General features: G+C 39.2%; 1 protein-coding gene across 1 annotated transcript in view; it reads right to left on the reverse strand.

The window, feature by feature from the left end:
- Nucleotides 1-7,930, reverse strand: part of LOC150099881 (alpha-2-macroglobulin-like) — a 136,193-nt gene extending 128,263 nt beyond the window's left edge. The window contains exon 1 of the mRNA XM_090403164.1: nucleotides 7,786-7,930. Coding sequence (XP_090259290.1) covers nucleotides 7,786-7,930 — 145 coding nt within the window. The remainder of the gene's footprint in view (nucleotides 1-7,785) is intronic.
- Between the last annotated feature and the right edge of the window lie 4,493 nt (nucleotides 7,931-12,423).

A 12,423-nucleotide genomic window follows, 5' to 3' on the forward strand; every position in this document is an offset into this window, starting at 1 on the left:
AACATTGGGTTGTTGCAAATGAAATGGTCGTTGAATGACTGTCAGGTTTCTACTGGCTGCTGAAGAAAGCACAGGTATATGCAAATCTTTTATGTCATGTGACAGCGTCACACGTGGGTGATGCAATTGTAGTATTTGTTCCGTTCAACTAGCATTAAACATTGAATACTACCGACATCAAATCAATCATGGAACCCAGTCAATTAAGGTTGCTATATCATTACTAGTTAAAATTGGGAAATTCTGCAGCGTCTGCAGTAAAAAACATCAATAAAGCATTCGGTGGAGGAACAATTAATGAGAGATCCTCTCGCCGTTGGTTTGCAAAGTTTCGCTCAGGAGATTTGAGGCTACAAAACGAACCCCGTGGACATCGTCCTTCCTCCATTGATTCGAATGAATTAAAGGATTTAATCGAATCAGATCCACGACAAACTGTACGAGAGATCGCCCAGACACTAAATGTACACTTCTCAACTGTTTCACGGCACTTGGCAATAATAGGAAAAGTAAGGAAGCTCGACAAGTGGGTGCCTCACGAACTCACTGATGAAAACAAAGCACAACGTTTGGTAGTGTGCATTTCTCTCTTAAGAAGTAAAGAAGAAAGGTTCCTGAAATTGTGACTGTTGATGAGAATTGTGACTCTGGATGAGAAGTGGATATTCTACGACAATCGTACACGTTCGTCGCAGTGGTTGGGAATGAAAGATGCTCCAGGAAGGACTCCAAAGGCACCTCTGCATCCAATGAAGATGTTGTTTACTGTATGGTGGTCTTCTGCTGGTATTATTCACTATTTATTCCTTCCAAGAAGTGTAACGATAAATTCAGCTCGATGTTGTACAGATATGCGGCAAATGCATGACAAATTGTGCCTTAAGCAACCAGCACTTGTGAACAGACGTGGAGTCCTATTGCTTCAGGATAACGCCCGGCCACATACAGCAGTGTCAACCATACAGCAAATCACCAATTTGGGATACGAAATTGTGCTTAATCCTCCATACTCTTCTGACATTTCCCCAACCGATTACCATTTTTTCCGGCACTTGAGCCATTTTTTGTCCAAGAAATGCTTTTCCAACGACGTATCAATTTATCGGGCAGTGGAGGACTTCATCACTTCTAGAGACACTGATTTTTACAAATGATGTATAAATGTACAAATGATGTATAAACAGGTATTATTCTTCTTTTTCAATCGTCCTTAACATCGTCCATTTCATTTGCAACAACCCAATATTTTACTCTGCAGAAAGCACCGATATCCTTCTGCCGTTCCTTTCTGAAAAACGCAGTGATTAGACGAGTCTCAAAAGAAGTGAATCTTCTTTTCATTTTCAAGTTGTCTCTTCATTTTTCTGCATTGAATTGATCAGTTTACGTAGATCTATAGTGAATGCACTTTCATTATATTTGTTCAGTTCAGCTACTGTTCCGCGTGTATTTGGTGCGTTGTTGTCTTTGATCTGCTTTATATTTTTCCCTACTTCTGCTGGTGAAGGCTTAAATTAGTTATATTATATTAGTTATATTAGATATTAGAATGACAGGTACGATACGTATTTTGTTCAAAAGACTGAGCAAGTTCATCGCAGTTCGGGAGTGTTTGCTATTTCATGTCGAGAAGCCATTGTTGATTTTGATTGTTTTTACATGTGGACCAGTTTTTTGGTTACTAGTTTAATAGAAACATTTTCCTTGGGTTATTTAGCGTAAAAGATTTTTTGTTTGCCAATATATATACTGTATATATATATATGTAATTAATTTTGGATACTTGGGATTAGGAGTTAAATAAATAACCAAGCTTATAAAATTACTTGTTAACCATATATATATATATATATATATATATATATATATATATATATATATATATATATATATATATATATATATATATATATAAAATAAGTTTAATGACTATTACCGAGAGAAAAGATGGCAAGATATATTTAACAAGATACTACTAGTTTACTAGTTTCGTTACAAGAGCATCATCAGGTATCATACTCAAAGAAGTATATAAAAAATTACAGAGACTTAAAATTGTATTTTAAGTCTCTGTAATTTGTTCTGTTAATACAATTTTAAGTCTCTGTAATTTTTTATATACTTCTTTGAGTATGATACCTGATGATGTTCTTGTAACGAAACTACTAAACTAGTAGTATCTTGTTAAATATATCTTGCCATCTTTTCTCTCGGTAATAGTCATTAAACTTATTTTATAATATTCCAACCGAGTAAAAATGAATTCTCCTAATATATATATATATATATATATATATATCTTAATGTTCATTATTTACTCGGTAGAACTGTATATAAAAGGAAATTAAATGACTTTATACCGAGAATGACAAATTTATTGTTAAGATACAACCAGTTTCGTTGAAATACAACTTCTTCAGGTATCATGGGCAAAGAATAAAATAAAAAATAACAGACACATGAAAAAATACATTAACAGATCTAGTATAAAACAAGTACATTTAAAAGGGAATGCGTGCTAGAGTTCCAACTGAAGTTGACTACGTGCGTGAGCTGGTATTAGTGCGCCAGTATTGGACAGTGGCAATGTGTGCATCAGAAATATTATAGCTAAGGAGGTTATTAATATGAGACGAATCAAGCGATATTTCTTTAGATTCAATTATTCTTCTGTCATCATAGTAGCACACATGGATATTACAGGTTTTTTTCCAGTCAACGATGTGTTGGCGGCCATCATCTGCGTTGATGGAGAAGAGAACGTGGCTAGAGAGAGCGCTGGCTCTGGTTCTGTTGTAAGAAATGTCTCTTTGATGTTCCTCCATGCGTAAAAGGATGGATTTAGCAGTTTGGGCGTAATATGGTTTGCCACAATCACACAGAATCTTGTAGACTCCTGGATACTGAGTAGGAAGATGTTTCATTTTAGGTCTACGTAGTATGGAGCGAGGTTTAGGGAACGTAGTGAAGCAAGTTCTAATGTTGAATTTCTGAAGCATTTTTGCCACTTTCGGGGAGAGAGAGCTGATGTATCGTAACGAAATAAAACCTCTTTGTGGAGAAGAATCTTCAAGAGCAGTTGAGTGGTGGACAGAGAGAAATTTATTAATCTTTTTAAGAGAGAATCCATTGTTAACGAAAGACTTTTTAAGAAAACTGAGTTCATATTCAATTTCTGTTTCATTTGTTAATAAAGATCTAGCACGATGTGCCAGGGTTGAAACGATACCAAACTTTTGTGGAGGGTAGTGATGGGAAGAAGCATGAAGTTATCTATCCGTGTGAGTGGGTTTTCTAAAAATGGAGATTTTGATGTTCTCAGAGCATCTCGTAAGTTTTAAATCCAGAAAAGGAAGACATTCGTCGGATTCTAGTTCACAGGTGAAGTTGATTTTCTGGTGAAACTTGTTTAGGTGGTCCAGAAAAAAAGGTTGAGGTTGTTGATACCGTGTTCCCAGATGGGAAATACATCGTCAGTGTAACGATACCAAACTTTAGGTTTAAGAGGTGAGGAATTAAAATCTTTAAGAAACATACAGGGTGGCCATAAATTAACTTTCTCTCTTTGGAAGTATCTGTAGCTAAAATTAATACACGGAATGAGACCACATTTTATATTGAGACTTTCGAAGGCATGGGGAGATGAATTCCGCGAAATCAATATTTAGTACCAAAAGTCGCCGATGGGGGGAAATTTTGGCGCTGGCGGAGCCAAAAGCAGTCAAATATTTACAGTAAACACAGGTAAAAAAGGATTATGCAAATTTTAATGTGCACACGTGACGCATGACCTTCGCGCTAACGTTTCTTGCCCGAATGGAGGTCGGCAATGACTGGCCTTGGAGAATATTGTGTGGTGATTAGGTTCATTTTTATCTGAATAGGTCCATCAACACTCACAACTGCAGAATTTGGGCATCTGAACATCCCCAAGCAATTCAGCAAGTACCACTGTATTCTCCAAAAGTAACCATGTGGTGTGGCTTCACAGCCGATTTCATAATAGGACCATACTTTTTGGAGCGTATTACCCTACAGGTTCTGTAACCTGCTTCATCATTGGAGAAATTTATCGACGAATGCTGGAAAATTTTGTCATTCCTGCATTCCAGCAAATACAATGTTTGGACTCCATAATTTTTATGCAGGATGGAGCACGGCTCACACTGAACGTTCAGTACAGCGTCTTTTATGCCAGCATTTCAGTAATGACAGTGTTATCAGCTAGTTCTTTCTGACGGAATGGCCGCCTCGATCCCCGGACATCACTCCACATACTTTTGGCTGTTAGGGTATTTGAAATCCGTTGTGTATGTTGGTGGCGTTGCCAACTTGAATGTCTTGGAAGAGAACATAAAACGGGCTGTTATGAATATCCAATATCAACTCCTTACTCTCAGCTGCAGAGCATGTCGCACACCAGATGCAGTTTGTTGTACACAAGAAAGGTCAGCAGATTGAAAATCGGGTATGTGGTCCAGGGGCCCATGATTCTGATGAATAAAACATTATTTCCTGTGAGTTCAATCACTACATTATTTTCTGTCTCTCGTAAGTTGTTGTTTTAGTTTAATTATTATTTTTATTGTTATCATTGTAATCCCACATATCTAGCTGGAATGAGCGACGCGGCTGTCGCTTACACTGTCGAAATGTTATTTTTTTTTCATTTTATCTTTCTTTTATGTAATTATCTGCTTGCTTTCGGCTCCACCAGCGCCAAAATTTCCCCTGTCGGTGACTTTTGGTACTAAATCTTTTTTTTTTCGCGAACGTCATTTTCTCATGCCTTCAAATGTCTCAATATAAAATTTGATCTCATTCCGTATATTGGTTTTAGCTACAGATGCCTCCAAGGAGGGAAAGTTATTTTATGGTCACCATGTGTGTGTGTGTGTGTGTGTGTGTGTGTGTGTAAACATATGACCATAAATATCATGCAAACACTACAATTGCATGTCTACGTTGTTTCTGATCCATTCTAGCGCTGAACTGGAAGCTTGGAGAAAATCAGATCGCAGTCACTTGATAAGCACTCAGGCTGCATTCAATGGTGATGTGACGAACTGTTTGTTTAGGAACATTGCAGTCACGTCGAGGCGAAATGCGTTTTCCTCACATTAATGAGAAATCTGCACAAATTTCGTGGTTCATATGAATCCCATTCAGAGTCAAGAACAGTGGGTTGGTTACTAACACCCCGAAACCAAATTTGTAATTGAAGATTGTCAGCGTTTGTATACCCCGCCATCTTGTCCATTCTTCTCTGGAGATGACTATTCCCAATAACTATTCGCTCATCTGATCGCAAAATATCAGCTACAATGTTATTAAGCTCGGTGTAACGATGAGTTTTGTGTGCGGACCGTTGAGCCAAACAGGGGAATAACTCAGGTACAGAGAATACCAGACCTATAGCTAATGAGCGTAAGGTGGTAGCAGTAGAGCAGCGAAATTTTTGAATGATATTATGAATCTTGATTTCAACCGCTATTCTCCAGTTGTTTTCTGTAGGACAGCGCTCAGTCCAGTGTGACGCCTAGGTACTTGAAAAACTTGTTATATCGTAATGAAGTACCATTTAAGTTCACCTGTAATTCTGTATTGGCAAGTCTGTTCTTTATATTGAAGCAGGAAACTTCAGTTTCACCTGCAGTCTCCTTTTCTTAAAGTAATCGTCTTAGAAAAAAATACAAGATGGAAGAGAAATATTTTGCATTATCATGTTTACTCCCTGAAATGATTCTTGGTGTACAAAAAATGACAATTTGCTTAATGGATGAACTTTTCCTACCAACTCGCAGTCGTTTTCTCAGAGACATTCTTTTTCTGACTGATAGGATTTCTTAAACAGCTTGCTGCGAAAGTGACTCGTCTTTGTAAAGTATTGGATGTGGTAATTATATATGAGAGCTGACAAAATTCAATGATGATGCATCTGAGATCGTTCACTAAAAAGGATATGTGTACAACTGCAGTTGATTCCGATACTGCGGAGGCAGCTTGAAGCTCTGTCGTGCTATGAGAAACTACGTTCGTAGAGGAATTAGTACCGCGTAGAAGATGGTCAAGGGGAAAATGTAACTGACTACATTCCTATAGTGAGGGGAACTGAATGGAAATCGCATGAAGAATCCTTCAGGTGAGAAATATTTCCCGATTAGAGAATTCATCTCTTAAGTGACTTGCAATATTTCAGACAGGAGATCTCTGGACATATTATCTTCTTTTTGCACAGATGACATTAATTTATATTTATAATTCTAATGAGCGATTTTAAAAAATATAAATTTTAACACTTCAGTAAAGTCAAATTAGTAAAATTAGTTATATTCCCTATAAAAGAGAGAATGCTTACTTTTTTCCAGCAGCGACCTGTACAAATAGAAACCACGCTACGAAATTAAGAAAAAGTGTCCGAGCCATTACTTCGCACGAGACACTTGAAGTGAAATGTCAGTTTCTCTGGAAAAACAACAACAGTAACTAGAAGTTAATCCCACACAAATAGATATTTTATATCAGTTATAGTTCGATACAATTTTGAATGCTAATATCAAGTAAAGAGAACTGTCTCCAAAGGCAGACAGACGCCTTTGAGAAAGAGCGCTGAAATCCGACATCTGCGCATATTCTACGTTTCTATTCAAATAATTATTTATTAATGTCAAATGTTTGTTCGTGTCTTTTACTAAGCTTTCAAAATCGAAGATAAGTTTGTGATAAAGCAAGTTTTAAAAGAGAATCTTCGTGTATAAATCTGTAAGAGGAGAGATTGCTTCGAGCATTTTGATCTAAGTATGAACACGAATAAGGAAGTTTCATCTAATTATGTACAACCAAACTAGGAATATAAAAGTTCACTCCATTTCGTTGAATTTTATTTTCTACTCCATCATAATTTCCAACATCTTTAATAACCTCCTTTTTTCAGAAACGATTGCATCACAATGCAATAATTTTCTTTTTGGAGTAATCGTCGTCATCTTTCCATCAATCTATTCATTGAACGTCATCAGACTGAGGGTCGAGGCCTCCAGAAAAGCATACATCAGGACCACTTGGCAAGGACTGGTATGGCATATCACCGTGCATCTGCGTGAGCATATACCATACCAGTTCTCGCCAAGTGGTCCTGGTGTATGCTTTTCTGAAGACCTCGACTCTCAGCCACTCGTGACACCCCATTCATCCATCTCATTGACCACCTGCCGCTTCCTTTTTTACAGGAATTTTACCTTTTGTTACTGTTTTGAGAAGCCCTGCTTCCATTGTTTTCAAGGTCTCCAAAGTATTTTAACACTCTTTAAGGAGCCTTAATGTTCTACGGTTCCAGCATCCATCTATTTTTCTTTATTACTGATCTCATTAACTTTGTGAAGAATTTCTCCTAGTTCTTCCCTGTGGTTACAAAGGAGTACCGTATCATCAGTACCTGAGATTACTGATCGATTTACCTTCCTGTCTTGAGCTCATCCAGTAATTCATGCATGATGCCTCCACATATATACTAAACAACTGACGAGAAAGTGAACATCATTGCCTAAATCCTTTTCCAGTCCGAAGCCAATCAATTAATGCAACACCTTTATTACTGTGTCTTCCTGCTCAGAGTACAAGTCAGCTATCAACCAGAGTTGAGGAAACCCATTACTTTCATTACTTCCACATTTTCACGCTGAACAAAGTTAAAAACTTTGGAGTAGTCTGTGAAACACGTTACCATAGGGAACCTAAATTCTTTATTCTTTTCTAAGGGAAAGGATCTGATCTCTGTACCCTTACCTTTCTTAAAACCAGGTTGTTCCTTAAGTATATTTGCTTGAAGAAAAATCAACGGAGTTGATGATGCTTCTGTAAATCTTCTTCTGCTTCTACTGCAGCTTTTCCCACTTAGGTAGGGTCGCTGATTGTGGGGAGTCTCCTCCATAACATCTGGTCTTTGGCTGTAGACACATCCAAGTTCTTCATCCTCAAGTCGTCCTCTACCATCTCCCTCCATCTCTTCTTTTGGCCGTCAGTGCTTCCTCTTTCCCTGCACATCCATCTGCATGACCTTTCTTCCCATGTACTCTTCCTCTCTCCTCATCACATGACCAAACCATCTCAACCTTGCCTCCTCATTTCTCAGATAATCCTTTCTGGTCACACTGCACATCCACCTAAGCATTCTCATCTCCGCTACCTCCATCCTGCTGATGTTATTTTTACTCAGGGCCACAGTTTCCAAAGCATATGTCATAGCTGGTCTCACTACTGTCCTGTAGATTTTGCCTTTTAGTTTGATCGGCACTCTCTTATCACATAGCACTCCAGCCATCTCTCTCCAGTTCCTCCATCCTGCTTGTATCCTGCATCCCACTTCCTTCTCAGCCTCACCATCCTCTTTCATTGTTGAACCTAAGTATCTAAAGTCACTGACCTTCCTGATGACATTTCCTTCCAGCTCCAGATCTGTCTCCTGGATGCCATTCACTTTGCAACACATATACTCGGTCTTAATTCTGCTCAGTCTCATACCTCTCTCTTCCAGTACTTTCCTCCAACTGTCAAGTTTGGCTGCCACTTCTTCTCCTGATTCTGCACACAGCACGATGTCATCTACATACAACATAGTCCAAGGCACGTCTTCTCTCACTTCCTCCGTCATCGCCTCCATCACAATATTAAAGAGGAACGGACTTAATGCTGACCCTTGATGCAAGCCAACTGTCACTGGAAAACTTTCTGTCTCTCCCTGGCAGGTTTGAACTCTTGTCTTCACATTTCTGTACATCTCCTGCACCAACCTGATATATTTCTCCTGTACCCTCTTCTCCCTCAGACACCTCCAGACTTCTGCCGTAGCACTCTATCATACGCTTTTTCCAGATCAATAAATACCAGATGTAGCTTCCGTTGCTTCTCTCGCAACTTTTCCATTATCTGTCGTACCGCAAATATAGCATCTGTCGTCGATCGACCAGGCATGAAGCCAAATTGCTCTTTTGCAATCTCCACCTCCTTCCTCATTCTTCCATCAAGAACCCTCTCTAGGATTTTCATTGTTTGGGACATCAGCTTTATTCCTCTGTATTTATTACAGTCTTGTGCATCCCCTTTACTCTTCTAGATGGAGACAAGGGTACTATCCCCTCCATTCCTCGGGAAAATTTTCCTGTTGACAAACTTTTATTAACAGGTCCCACAGCAGGTCAATTCCTTCCTTTCCCATTGCCTTCCATGCCGCCACTGGGATCCTGTCAGGGCCCACTTATTTTCCATTCTTCATGCTCTTTATGGCTTCCTTCACTTCCACTCTACTAATGTTCTGCACCATCCCCTCATAAGGCTCCTCATCTTCTCTGAGAGTCCTTGCATTATCTTCATTCAAAAGCTCTTCAAAGTATATTCTCCATCTGTTTCTTATATCCACATCCCTCCTTAATACCCTTCCTCCAGAGTCTTTGATCTGCCTCACATGAACGATGTCCTTTGATGCCTTATTTCTACATTTTGCCAATTGATAAATCTTTCTCTGTCCTTCCTTTGTTTCTAATTTATCATAAAGGTCTTGATATGCCATGGCCTTCGCCTGTGCATCAACTCTCTTGGCTTCTCGCTTTTTCTCTCTGAGTTCCACTCTCTCTCCTCTTCCACTCTTGACTCGTCCCACTTCTGCTTTGCCTTCTTCTTAGCTGTCACTGCCACTTGTACATCATTATTCACCACCAACCCTCCTTCTGCTCTCTAATCTTTCCGGATGTTTCACCAAGCACATCAACTGCACAGCTTAGAATTACTTTTAAATTATTTCTGCACCAGTCTTGTAAACTTTCTAATCCATCCGCAATCCTCTCTAACACTTTCTCCCTAAAACGGTTCGTCACACTCTCTCTCTTCTTTTAAGAGAAACCACTTAATTTTCTTCCTCCAATGGCTTCCAAAGGTTGTTATCTTCGACTTTATTTCAACGTCTGCACACAGCAGCCGGTGTTGCTGTGCCACTTGATCTGTTGGGATTACTTTACAATATTTTACTGCCTTAAGATGTTTTCTTCTAGTCAAAATGTAGTCAATCTGTGAACTATTATTGCCACTTCTAAATGTTATCAAATGCTCTTCCATCTTCTCTAAGACGGAAGAAGGAAGCCAGATCAATTGCCAGATCAAACGTTACTGCAGAGTCCAAAATCCTCTCTCCTTCCTGGTTCATGATTTCCACTCCATGGCCACCATGTACCTTACACAGTCCCCGTTCTGTCTCCCTATGTGTTCGTTCAAGTCTTCTCCGACAATCACCATCTCGTTTTCTTCCAGTTCCCTCATTTCTTCATCTAGCACGTTCCAGAATTCGTCTTTCTCTTCTGCTGTACAGCCAACTTGTGGGGCGTATACACATAAGATGACCAGTTCTTCTTCTCCTAGACCCAGTTTCATTCGCATGATCCTGTCGTTCCTCCTACCTACTTCCAGTACTTCCCCCTTCATTCTGCCATACACCACAATTCCGACACCATTTCTTCCCTCTTTATTCGCTCCAGAGTAGAACAATTTATACCTGTCTCCTAGTTCCTTCGCCTTTTCTTCCTTCCACCTTGTCTCCTGTACGCATAAAATGTCCAACTTCCTCTTCCTCATCATGTCTGCCACCTCTCTTCCCCTTCCAGTCATGATTCTTCTGTGAATCCACCAAGGATTACTCTGACATCCATTCTTAGTCTAACTAATGATCTCAAGTACAGTCTGCTCCAGGACAAGCATGCACATCAGAAACGAATGCCTTCCACCGTTAGAGAGCCAGCATGTAATCAGTCTGATACCGTGACCTATTAATATATAGGTACGTCGTGGATGTTTCTGGAAGCAGGTATTAGTAATAGTTAATCTATTAGCACAGGAAAATTCCAAAAGTCTTTCACCACGAGTGTTACGTACACCCAGGCCAAACATGCCACACTCCAGCCTAACTCTCATTATTTTATTATTATTATTATAAACACCTCCAAGGAGTCCAAAGACTCTTCGCGGGAGGGCACCTCATACTCTTTTCTACTTCTGCATTTAAGTCCCCTAAAATGTAAAGTCTGTCTATCCTAAACTACCTAAACTACCACGATTGACACATTGCAGTCCGTAATAGTCTATCCAATTATAAATCACGTCGACCGACAAAATCATATTTCCAATATGTCTTGAACATATTGCAGAAAACGCATCTTGCAGTTGATTCCTGCAGAATGTGAACTGCAGGAACCAACGCTGTTATTCAAGGTCTGCTCCACAACGGTAGTAGTTACTTCATTCACTTTTTGTCCGATTGGCTTGCGACCTCTGCCAGGTTTAACTCCCAGTGATCTCGTTTCTTCAAGATGACTAACCATTCGTCGCAGAAGACACGAAGGTAATGGACGTCATCAACATTTGTTTTCAGGCGACGAAATTCGAGGTGTGCAGCAACAGCATTGCAGTTGTTTCGTTAGTACAGCTTCAATAGCAAACCACGTTGGGATAAGGTATGTGTGCCATCACTGCAAACGGTATTTACAACCAGAATGAAGGGGGGAATGCCATGTGCATCTTTATAAATCCTTCTGGCACCTGCCGAGTTGCCTGATATGCAAATGAATATGAATACGTACGAATATTTCCAAAGTTCATATAATATGCATATGAATTTTGGAAATACCTTTTTTCTAAGCTATCGCTTCCGCATGAGGCACAATGTATTCCCGCAAAGTTTCGCAGAATTTGGATCACCACATGGCGCTCCCAAAGGCCTCAAACAGGGATTCATTAATTTTGACCTCCCTGTATATATATGATAAAAATAATGATCCCTTTGATACGAATGTTGATCTCTCTCTCTCTCTCTCTCTCTAACGAATTCACTCCAATGCTGTCTACCAACTGTTTGTTACTCTTCGTATTTTTCTACTTTTACTCCCATTGGGACCATTCCAGTAAAGTGGTAACTCTCCTTTTATATAACATCGACCACGGTCCTGCTGCAATCATACGAATCTGCACCTCCTCCTCCTCTATCCTCATTCACTCCATCCGTATCTGTTCTCCGGAACCTTTCCTCACCATGTTCTACAAAGAGTGAATTCCGTAGCTGTTTGAATGAAATATTAATCGATTCCTCTTTCTCCCACACATCACTAATTTGATTTTCACAACATTTTTTCCTAAACAACTAGAATACGCAATGCTCACTGCAGAATATGAAAAAACAGAATGACTTTATATGCCCGCCTACAGGAGACCTAAAGCGGCTTGAAAAAACAGATTTCTGGACTATATAAAATAAAAATTAAAAATTAAAAAATATATATAAAACAGACAAAAATGTTTATAAAAATCCTTACCCAACCTACGGTACATATATATCATAAGTTTAATAATAACCTTTCGTGGATGGGAGCCACATTAAATAAATAA

Source organism: Typopeltis vanoorti, chromosome 13 (assembly GCF_054136105.1).
Source record: "Typopeltis vanoorti isolate ZY-2024b chromosome 13, IOZ_Tvanoo_1.0, whole genome shotgun sequence".
Classification (NCBI taxonomy): Eukaryota; Metazoa; Arthropoda; class Arachnida; order Uropygi; family Thelyphonidae; genus Typopeltis; species Typopeltis vanoorti.